The 11,770-nt window shown below is 38.9% G+C and overlaps 1 protein-coding gene across 1 annotated transcript in view; it reads left to right on the forward strand.

The window, feature by feature from the left end:
- The window catches only part of LOC108515307 (phospholipid-transporting ATPase IB), a 128,159-nt gene extending 117,451 nt beyond the window's left edge, over positions 1-10,708 (forward strand). The window contains exons 24-25 of the mRNA XM_017852053.1: positions 6,122-6,186; positions 10,571-10,708. Of these exons, the coding sequence (XP_017707542.1) occupies positions 6,122-6,186; positions 10,571-10,708 (203 nt within the window). The remainder of the gene's footprint in view (positions 1-6,121; positions 6,187-10,570) is intronic.
- Positions 10,709-11,770: the final 1,062 nt, after the last annotated feature.

Genomic DNA, 11,770 nt, shown 5'->3' on the forward strand with positions numbered 1-11,770 from the left:
GCCACCGCGCCCGGCCAAACCTATGCTATTTCTTAACTGATCTTTCTTAGCAAGTACTCTCCAAGACAACTAGAAGATGATGCTTTATAACCTGATGACTTTTTGTCAAAGTCTTATGTTTATCATGGAGGCTTTCTCTGTTCGCATTTTATCTAGTGTATCAGTCAGATTCAAACACGTCTTGGGTGTTACTAAGTGAGCTGCTAACAGCTGGAGAATTGATTTCTTTGGGAGAGCTATGTCTGAATTGTTTCTTCACTTCGCCTTTGGAACTCAAGCTTGTAGCCTTGGGTGATGTTGAGAATTTAAATGTCATTTTATGATTTAAGGTATCTGTTGAGCCTACAAATGATGCAGAAAGCTCAGGAAAGCATATACGTCCAGACATTTTATTAGACTTATCAGTGTCAGACCACAGGTGGCAGCTGTCAGCAGCATGAGGTCATGCTCTAGATACAGGGTGGGTTTCTAAGCCTGTGTTCTCGTCATATAGCCCTCATACCCCTGGTAGTATGAACCATTATTGACTTGTCTTCCATAATACTTTACATTTTCATACATCCTGTGTGGGTTTTAAGGTATTCAGAAGATATTTGGGAAGATGAAGTATTTAGCAGTTCTCCTTCTAGATGAAAAAAGGGAAACAGCAAGTTAATGGAGTGTCTGGCAAGTGCCAGGCACTTGCTTCAAGATCACCTTCAAGCAAGAGTTCTGAAAACTCTTTTTTAAATCTTTACATATGAACAGTCTTACAGCTCGAGGAGGAAATTCTACGTTTCCCAGGGCTATACCCTACTTAATGACCAAACTGCTACTAGGTTTCAGGGCTCTTGACTTCTGATGTGGGGCTTATTTAGAGGGATTCACATAGCTTTTGCAAAAAATGTTTTCTGCAATTTGATTTAAAAGAGCACGGAGAATGGTAGTATATTTCATCTATTCCAAGGCGCACATTGTTTTTACATGTTAATGTCCCTGAAATGGGGGTGCCTTATGGTTGTTGACTCTTACGTTTTTAATTCACAGCATTATCTTAAGTGGTATGTACCATTAGAGTTCATCTTTAGATTTGGTGACGTTAATTATCTTTGGTGTTTGGGGGTGTTGGCTCTTTTTAGAGTTTTCTTTTCTTTTTTTTTTTAAGTATATCTATCTCATAGTTTGAGAATTTATTTTTAAAGTTTAACATTTTGTTCATACCTTGGGAAAAAAAATACACTTAGTCAAATCAAGTACCAGGACATGTGTCTCCTGTGAGCCAGTGAATTTTATGTAGATAGACAATCATCTTGTGCATAGGTTTTAGTCGTTTGAAATGGGCATGTTGCCAGAATCCTGCAATGCTGTGCTTGCATTTATGCTAACTAGCTGTGTTTTGAGAAGTTGGCGATTTTCTCTTTTAGCTGAAAAATTTGGCATCAGCTGGTCTAAAGTGAAATTTCAGATGTAGCCCTGGTAAATCTCGCAGTGGTCATTTCCTTATTACCACTGGATAAAATATCTATTAAATAGTTATGCAGTAGATGTGGAGTTTTCAGAGTCTGTAATTTTTTTGTAATGGATGTAGGATGAGTGAGAACAAAATCCTAGTGTGTATTCCATTTTAAAGTAATTAAGTTGGCATTAGCTTTCCTCTTAAAACATTTCTGAATTGAAATTTCAAGTCTTTTCCCCACCCTCCCTGTATTTTGCTACCCATCATTTGATACTTTTAAACCATTTCTTATGGTCTTGGAGGTTTATTTTTAAAATGTTAATAAATTCTATTGTGTATATTTAAGGTAAACAATAGGATGATGTGAGATACATGTAGATTATTTAAGTTTACTTTTAGGAAGTGACTCAATATGTCACTTGCCCCTCCTGTAATTGCCCGTACATTTTCTTGTTCATTTAAAGGAAGGTGAGTTGCCATTCTCGGGTGAAGCCGGACTGTGAGGGTGGCAACACTGGTAATGCTCTCAATCTTACTGCTGTTTTTCACGGAAGATTCAGTCCTGTATTTCTTGATTACCTGCAGCTGACATTGCCAGGTGCTCTACTATAAGCTTGGGGAACTTCCATTCCACACTTGGGGCATGAGTTAATTATGAGACAAGTCAGAGAATGAAATAGATGAGGAAGCACCAATTGTGCAGTGTAGATGTTAATCATGACTGGCTTTTGTAATAGTTACTAGCAAATATTATCTATTGTGTGCCAGATACTGCACTAAGTCCTTTACATATGTTTTATATTTAATTCCCTCGGAGAATTTAAAAGGCATTATCCCCCTTTAAAGATACAACTGAGGCACAGAGAGATGAAGTAACTTAGCCTAGGTCACACAGATGTGATAAAGCTGAAAATCTTGAGCAGTTAACCACAACACACAGTGTTCATTTCTCAGAGGGAGCAACAGGAGTTGTAAAGGACCAGGGGAGTCTTCCTGGATGAGACACGTTTAAAACTTGAGCCTTCAGAATTTGTTTGAAACAAAAATGCCTGAAAATAGAATGGGCCAGGATATCCCATCTTGGGGAGGAGCCGTGAGGTGAGGCTGAGGCAGCGCGTTCTTCTGTGTGGCAAGGGTTCCTGAGAAGGGCCTGAAGGGGCTCGAGGGAGAGGTGCCCAGGCATGTGCTCCATGGACAAGGCCTCAGCTCCCTGGTTCTCTGGATGATAATGGGCTCTGGACGGGCTCCTTTGATCCCACCTGGAATAGCCTAAAAGACCATCTTTTAGGCCGGGCGCAGCGGCTCACGCCTGTAATCCCAGCACTTTGGGAGGCAGAGGCAGGCGGATCACGAGGTCAGGAGATCGAGACCATCCTGGATAACACATCTCTACTAAAAGAAAAAAATACAAAAAATTTTTTTCTTTTAGATGGGTAGCCAGGCGTGGTGGCGGGCGCCTGTAGTCCCAGCTACTTGGGAGGCTGAGGCAGGAGAATAGCCTGAACCCAGGAGGTGGAGCTTGCAGTGAGCCGAGATGGTGCCACTGCATTCCAGCTTGGGCAACAGGGCAAGACTCCATCTCAAAAAAAAAAAAAAAAAAGACCATCTTTTGTCATGCATTCTTGTTGTCTGCCAGTGGTTTTCATACGTGCAGACACTGACTGACCAGATTATCTGTAAAGCTGTTGCGAACCAGTCACATGTTGACTGTGGGTTGGTACCATGTTGAATCCTGTGATGGGTAGCTTGGTGGGTTCGTGATCTCAGGATACATGGTTTGTAAGGATACATTGTTCCTGACTTGTTCAAAAATGTCTCCAGAGAAATCTGGATTTGATATCAAAACCAGTGTTCTCTGTTTTTAAGGAGGAAACTTGGTTGAGAGAGCTGAGGGATTTGGTTTGGTAGTATTTTCTAGTGTGAAGCATTATCTTATTGTATTAAAATCAAGTCCTGCTGTAAGTACCATAGACTCTGTAATATTTTGGTTTCTTTGAATGTTGATTATATTCAGGCAGTAGAATAAACCCTTTTGTAGTATACTGCTCATTTCAACTATAGTAAAAAATGAAATCCCAGAGGTTCTCCTCTCAGTCATTTTATGGCCGTCTTGTTAGATTGCGAGATTAAAGAAGTAGACCTCAATTTACAAGTGTGGACTGACATTCTATACCTGGCTCTTCTCCAAGAGTTGATCTCATTTTATCCAAAAACATTAGAAATCAAGCACACCAAATGTGGATTGACACAATTTAATTTGCTACATTAGTTAAGCCACAATTAACTGGTTTAAACTTCCCTGGTCTGTCTAGTGCGAGTGCTCCGACTGATAATTCTCTAAGCAAAATCTCACTTCTGGATCCAAACTAAAAACAACAGCAAAACCCTTAACCTGTTTCTTCTCAGAAGTCTTTGGTTTTGTACATTTAAATTCATGAAAGTGTCAGTAGTTTTTTTTTTCTCTCCCCAGCCATGGCTAGAAAAAAAAGACTTAAGAGTTTTCCGTATCTTTGTGTAGCTTCAGTTGTCAAATGGCATTTTGCTTAAATTGAAAATATAAAAGCAGCAAGCGAGGGCTTAAAAATTACAGCCAGCTTCTGCAGCTGTTGTTCAAATAAAAAACTACCAGTAAATCTTTTTGCATTAGTTACACTAAATTTGTAACAGTCTACATTGCATGAAGTTGTTGGAAGTCTCTGGGGATGAAGAAAGAGTAAATCTAACATAGAGGGAAATGATTAAAGTTGCAATATCCCTCTTTGCAAGTGGAAAGAAAATGTAGACCTCCCTTCTGGACCTAATCTAAGAACTTATAGGAAGGAAGAATGCATTTGTAAAATTTTAATGGGAAACAAAGAGTTCGATTATTCTAGTCCTACTAGGCAGAGCTTTTAATGGCATTTTGAGAGGCTCTCACTTTTATCCATCACTGTTGTTAAAATACAGACTTGAACTAGTTTGTAAATGTATAGAAAATTGCTTCTTGTTCCCCCCTTCTTTTTTTTTTTTTTTTTTTTGTTTTAGAGATTTAACAGGTATTTGCCCATGTGGTATTGTGATTTAAAATTATTCAGTTTGTTTTGGCTTTAAAAACAAGAATGTATTTGTTTTAACAAGAGAAATAATCTGATTCCCTTGAGATAACTGTTAACTTGGCTATGTCTTTTTCATGTTGCCTTAAAAAATTCACATTTGGATGAAAAGCTGTAATTTTGCCCTTTAAAATTTGATCTCGGAGGTGCTTTACAAAATGTTCTACATGGTGGTCCTAAGGAAGGATGTACTTTCTCAGATAAACAAACGAAATTTTTTTTACTGTTTCCTTCAATCCCTTCGTTCCCCCAAAAACCCACAACAGGGTTTTCTTGGTCTTAATTTTTGTCTATCTTGAATTTCATTTTGTGCCTGTTATGAGGATTTCTTAGGGATGAAAAGAGAACCTGCTAGTAGGTCTGAGCACATAAATGCAGCAGTTCTGCTGCTTGTCCCTCAGGTAAATGCCGTCTTCTTTTCTAGCCATGTGAAGCGTCTGTGAGAAGGACGTCTTCTTCCCTGTCCTGTGAGGAGAATCCTTGCTCCCCCTGGCCCTAGGAACAGTACTAGCTAAGCCCTTCCTTGAGATTGTCACCTGTTTGCTTGAAGGCTGATGATTGATTTCCCTTTTCTATAATCATTAATCCATTACCTTAAGGTGCTGAGACAAAACTAGTTGTGAGGGCCGATTTTCTGTGGAGAAGGATTTTTTTTCTTGCCTTTTCTCAATGAGAGAGATTGAGTTGGGGTTTGGTGGAAAGCACAAGTGGTCGCTAACCCCTCAAGGCACTGAGAGGATGGCAGGGTGATCTGAGAGACAGGCCAGTGCGCTGGTGGACACCTCTGGTCTTGGAGTTGCTAGAGCCCTCTCCTCCCCACCAACGGTGTGGATTGGAGGGGAGGCATCCCGAGAGGTGCTTGGCTTGGTCCACGAGTGCTCACCCAGGGCAAAGTGTGAGTAGAAAACAGCCCAAGGCTTCTTGGAAAATATGGTCTTCTGCTGGGAGGGAAAGCAGAAAATAGTATCTTGCTTAACCTGTAGAGATAACTTTACTGAAAAATGAGAAGGAAATTGTTAAGAACTAGGAGTACTTTTGTTCCAAATAAGCCTTTTTTTTTTTAAAGCCTTTTATAGTAACAACCAAAAAAACTTTTTTGAAACGTGGATTACTTTAAATTTTTCACAGGAAAAGTGACTCCCTCAGTGTATTCCTTTGAAACCTGTTGTGAGAACTGGCTGCTTTCTTAAAGGAAGGGAGGGAGCTGGCCATCCCAGTGGTGGCCATCCCAGTGGGCATGTGTGGGCTGATTTAGGCGCACCATTGGGGTCCACTGCCTGCCTAAAGTGTTCACTGTCACTTTAGACAATCTGAAGCTTATCTTAATGATATACAAGGATAACAGATACAGAAAAATCCACCAAAAATTGGAAAGTATTTATTTTAGCCTTTAGTTGTAAAAACATTCCCAACTAGTTCTATTCAATCTGTCTACAAGAATCAAAATCAATGTACTTGTCCTACTCCTCACTGTTACCCTATCCTCTCTGTGAGCTGGTAGGGCGTAAAGTGGCAGATAGAACCAAGGAGGTTGAATGTAAGGAGCCCACGGAAGGAAAGAAAAATTCACACATTGTCTCTTCCTCCACTTCAGGGTATTCCTGCAGATTGGTATCACAGAATATGGCCCTCATCCTGTTGAAGGAGGACTCGTTGGATGTAAGTAGTTTTTCAAAGTTGTGTTTGCTTTGCTATAACAGTATTAAACTCGTTGTTTCCACTATCGTTGATAATCAGGCATCATGTTTTGCTAAAAAAACAATTACAAAAAACTGCTTATTTTCTGTTTATGTTAATATTTATGAATGGATGTCAGAAAGCCTTATCTTTAAACATCAAAGCGGCAAGCTTAGACTATTGCCTCGTGATAATACTTTTATTCATCTAGTATGTGCTCCCACTTTGAGCACATACGATGTTTGGTTTTCTGTTCCTGAGTTACCTCTCTTGGAATAATAGTCTCCAATCTCATCCAGGTCACTGTGGGAATGTAAACTAGTAAAACCACTATGGAAAACAGTGTGGAGGGTCCTTAAAGAACTAAAAGTAAAACTACCATTTGATCCAGGAATCCCAGTACTGGGTATCCACCCAGAGGAAAAGAAGTCATTATACAAAAACTGCACACACCTGTTTATAGCAGCACAATTCACAGTTGCAAAAACATGGAACCCACACAAATGCCCATCAGACAAGTAAAGAAACTGTGATACACACACACACACATATAGATACACACATACATATGTATACATATATATATATCAGCTGTGAAAAGGAATGAATTAATGGCACCTGCCAGGGTTTCGAAGAAACAAGTAATTGAACAAATTGTGAAACATAAGAGATTTACTACATATTTGGATAAAAGTATAGTTTCTAACGTGTTTCAACTTATGGAATAAACCAAAGGTTATTGTTGTTGAGAAGCCATCAAAGGAAAGATGTACTGGCAAAGATGTGTTTGTTCAGAGCAAGCATTCATTCTTGAACACAAAAGGATGTACAGTAACTGATGGAATGGCTACTGAGCAATGAAAATGGAATCAGATAAAATTCATTAATAACGCCTGTGGCAGAGACGACATTTTCCGGCATCCCTGTGGATGGGTGTGGCCATGAGCTTAAATTCTCACTGGTGGAATGTGAGCAGAAGTGATGTGCGACCCTTGTGCATTACCCATCGAGAAGGAAATCTCTTGCCCTGGTTCCTCAGCTCTTCCCATTTTGCTGGCTGAAAATGGTATAAGGCTGGAGCTACTTTGGGGGCTATTTATTGGCAAAATCAGAGTTGCTTCCCTAGATTGGGCCCCTGGATGACTTTGGGAAACAGAATCTGCAGATTCCTTCTGGAATATTTTTCTGAGAAAAGGTTATATAGTTTGAACTATTGCATGGGGTAGTCTCTTTGTTTATCCTCACCCTACTATTCGTAGGGAACATAATATTAAAAGTAGGGTCATTACATGCTCCCCCAGCATGACACAGTGCAGGGCTGTCCTCAGAAGGGAGGGAGGGTCTGATGCTGTTGGCCAAGGAGAGCTAATGGAATTTGAAGGTCAAGGGATTTGGATTCATTCAAACCAATACACATGTCCTCATTCAGGTTCTTAAGGTCCCACTCTTTCCCATCAGTGCCCTAACTTTCATGGAAGAGACCTGATTAGTCTATGACTACAACGTTCATTGAATTCTGCAACCCACAGAATTAACTTTTTAGGCTGCATATGTTGAGCTGCTATGAGAGAAGAGGTTCTCTTAGTCTGTCATAGAGACTGTCTTGTCTTCTGACTTTGTCTTGGCCTCTGATTTTGCAATTTTCATTCTTTAAGCTTCCCAGTGCAGTGAGAGGTGGCTGACCTATCCTTAATCTTGTATTCTTTCTGCCCTAATGGTGTGTTTCAGTAGCTGCTTGATCTGCCACAGACTTGGCTTTAATAGGCAGTTGTTACAAAGCGATCACAGGTAATGATTTTAAATCAGCTCTATTGAGATATAGTTTACATACATATAAAGGTACCCATTTTAAGTGTACATGGTGATATGTTTTGACAAATGTATATATGCATGTAATCACCACTCCATTTAAAATATTGAACATGTACAGGATCTCAGAAAGTTCCAACCCTCCATTTCCCCAGGCAACCATGGACCTTCTTTCTAACACAATGGATTAATTGTGCTTGCTTAGAATTTCATATGAAGACTCTTTTTGTCTGGTTTCTTCAACACAATTATTTTGATATTCATCCATGTTGCTGTGTGTATCATCTGTTCATTCCTTTGCTGGGTATTTCATTTTCTGGATATTCCACAATTTGTTTATTCATTCACCTGTTACAGGACATTTTCATTATTTCCAGTTTGAGGTTATCATGAATAAAGGTGCTATGAGAGTTTTTTTCTGTATAAGTCTTGGTGAACATCTGTTTTTGTTTCTCCTGGGTAGATACCTAGGAGTAACATTCTTAGAGGGAAGGTATATGTTTAGCTTTATAAGAAATTTCCAAACAATTTCCATTTTACCCTCCCGCTAGTATTACCTGTGAGTTCTCATTTTTACATATCTTCACCACTATTTGGTATTGTCAATCATTTTAATTTTAGACATTCTAGTGGGTATTATTGATAATATCTCATTGTGACTTTAAGTTACATTTCCCTGATGACTAATCATGCTGATTTTCTTGTGCTTATTGGTCATTTAAAAATCTTCCTTTGTTGAAGTCTCTGTCAAACTTTTGCCCATTTTAAAAAACATGTTTTATGCTTTTTAAAATTACTGAATTCTAAGAGTTTTCTAAATATGTAATTTGGATATAAACCCTGTTTCATAGACATCTGTTGCAAATTTTTTTTTTTTTTTAACCGATCTTTGTCTTGCCTATCCATTTTCTTACCAGTTTTAGGGAAAATAGACCCTAGGGTGGCCTCCAATAATTCCTGCCTCCTGGTATCTACACCTTTGCCTAGTTCCCTCCCCTTGAGTGTGTGTGGAACCTGTAACTTAATTTTAACCAGCAAAATATGGCAAAGGTAATGGAATGTCACTCCCTTGCATGATATAAGAGTCCATCTTAGCAGACTGGAGTGAGAGACTTTTCTCCATTTATGGCTTTAATAAGTAAGTTGCTATGTTGTGAGAAGGCCTATGGGGAGGGCCATGTGGCAAGAAATTGCAGACAGCCTCTACGAGCTGAGAGTGGCCAAGTCTACATCTAGCAAGAAAATGGAGACCTTAGTCTGACAATCACAAAGAGATGAATCCTGCCAACAACCTGAGGAAGGCTGGAAACAGGTACTTCTCCGGTCAGGCCTTCAAGTGAGACCCCAGCTTAGCTGACACCTTGATTACAGCCTTATGAGGTCCTGAGCAGCAGATTCAGCTAAGCTGTGCATGGATTTCTTATGAGAAACTGAGATGATAAATATATGTGGTATTCTACATTGCTAAATTTCTGTTAATATGTTTTATAACAGTAGAAAAGTAGTATAAACACCTGTTGAAGAGCCAGAAGTTTTTTTTTGTTGTTGTTGTTGAAGTCCAAATTTCTTTCTTATTTTCTTTTTCTTTTGCTATGATTAGAGCTTTGGTGCTCTCTAAGAAATATGTGCTTACTCTAGGACTGGGAAGTGTGCCTCCTGTGTTTTCTTCCAGGAGTTTTATAGTTTTAGCTTGTGAGTTTAAGTCTGGGATCCATTCATGTGCATGGTATGAGGTAAGGATTGAGGTCCAGTTTATATCCCATATAGTTATCTAGTGTTTACAGCATCATTTGTGAAAAATACTATTATTTCCTCATTGAAATACCTGTGCTTTTGTTAGAAACTGATTAAGCATATATGTGACTCTTTTCCTTGACCCTCTAATTTATTCCATTTGTGTATGTATCCCTCTTAGTGCCCAATTCTACCTTGTCTTCAATATGATAACTTTATAACAAGTCTTGAGATCCTCCAACTTTATTTTTTTGAAAGACTGTTTTGGTCATTTCAGGACCTTTGCATTTCTGTATACATTTTAGAATCAGGCTGTAAATTCCTCCAGAAAGCCTGTTGGGATTTTTATGGAGATTTCCCCCAAATTTATGTATGGATTTCATGCAATTTGACACTTTAAATGGGATTAATATTTGCATTCTATGAAGGTGGGATATCTCTCATTTACTTAGGTCTTTTAAAATTACTCTCAGCAGTATTTTGTAGTTTTCAGTGTATAGGACTTGTGCATGTCAAATTTGCTTTTTCTGGTTATAATGGCTCCTTTTGATTCTTCCATTTTTCTTCATTATATTTATACATTCCTTTTAATCTTTCAATATTGTTAGGATACCTCATTTACATTCTTCCTCTGCTAATTCCACTTCTTTGTCATTTATGGGTCTGCTTCTATTTGCTAACTTCTTCTGTTTGTTATATGTCACATTTTTCTGTTATTTTGCCTGTCTAGTAATCTTTTTCTGTGTGATGGTTATCATTAATATTTTGTGATCAAGTGTCTAGATTCTGTTGTTTTCTTTTAAAGAGTATTGTGTTTTGGCAGGAAGTTACTTGTGAGTTTGTAGTAGCCTTTACTCTAGAACTACTACAGCTTTCCTACCAAGTTACAACTCATTGGTGCTGCTGCCTAAGACCCTACGTGTTCACTACGGTTTTTCTACTGTGGATGGTTGGAACTTAAGTATCTGCCAATCGTGTGTGAGCCCTGGAAATTTTTTTTTTTAAACAGCACTGATAGTTGTTCTTTTTTCATATATATATGAAAAACTGTATGTATCTATGTTAGGGTTTTTTTCCCCCAAATCTCATGTCATGTCCCCATACATGTGCATAAATTCCTGTTTGCTTGAAGACCCAAGGGGACCCTTACGGATGCTCGAGCTCTTTCTCTGTGCGGTTCCTTCTCTCCCTTAAGCACTTCTCTCCCTAGCCACCCGGCATTCTCTAGCATTCTCTGTTTCCTCAGAGCAGTGAGAACATCATCCTCTGGGTTCCTCTTCCCTGAATCACAGTTTGGAAAGTACCTCTAGTCAGAAAGCTTCAGCTGTCATTGGCTCAGCTCATGAACTTCTCTTCTCCTGAGGATTGTCCTCCTGTGTTGCCTATTATTCAGTGTCTGAAAACAGTGTGTTTCATACACTTTCCCAGTTTTCTGGCTGCTTACAAGTCTCCTATACTAGTTACTTTATCACACCTAGAGGCAAAATGTGAGTAATCACTCTGCCTCTGTCTTTGATAAATATTAATTTCCAGTTTAAAGACCTTTATCACTTGGATTTTTCTTTTGTAATAATTTGCTGCTCCTAGAGTGTGGCCAGTTATCTCTGATTTTGAGAACTCCAGGGAAACTTAGCTGGATCAGGAGAAAAGAATACCAGAATAGTGCATCTGTCTCAGCTCTGGGTTCCAGGGAAGAGGCAGGACAATGACTGCAATGGCAAAGAAAGCAGGTCATACATGATCATTTCAGTAGCTATTTCAGTCCTACTTGCCATGGACAGCTAGTATCTTTTTTTCACCAATGATTAGGTCATCAGTACCTTCAAACCCAAGCAAAAGAAATAATTAATGCCAGTTTTTCATCGTTGGAATATTTCTTAGAACCACTTCTGATACCAACTATAGGAACAGTTGGAGTTCCATGCAGAAAATAGTGACCGTCAAGTTCTGTTCAGGAGATTAAAAACCACATCTGGTATCTGAACAGAGTGGTTTCAATGTTAAGAATTGTTAATTAAGTATA

Source organism: Rhinopithecus bieti, unplaced genomic scaffold (assembly GCF_001698545.2).
Source record: "Rhinopithecus bieti isolate Rb0 unplaced genomic scaffold, ASM169854v2 scaffold_2247, whole genome shotgun sequence".
Lineage (NCBI taxonomy): Eukaryota > Metazoa > Chordata > Mammalia > Primates > Cercopithecidae > Rhinopithecus > Rhinopithecus bieti.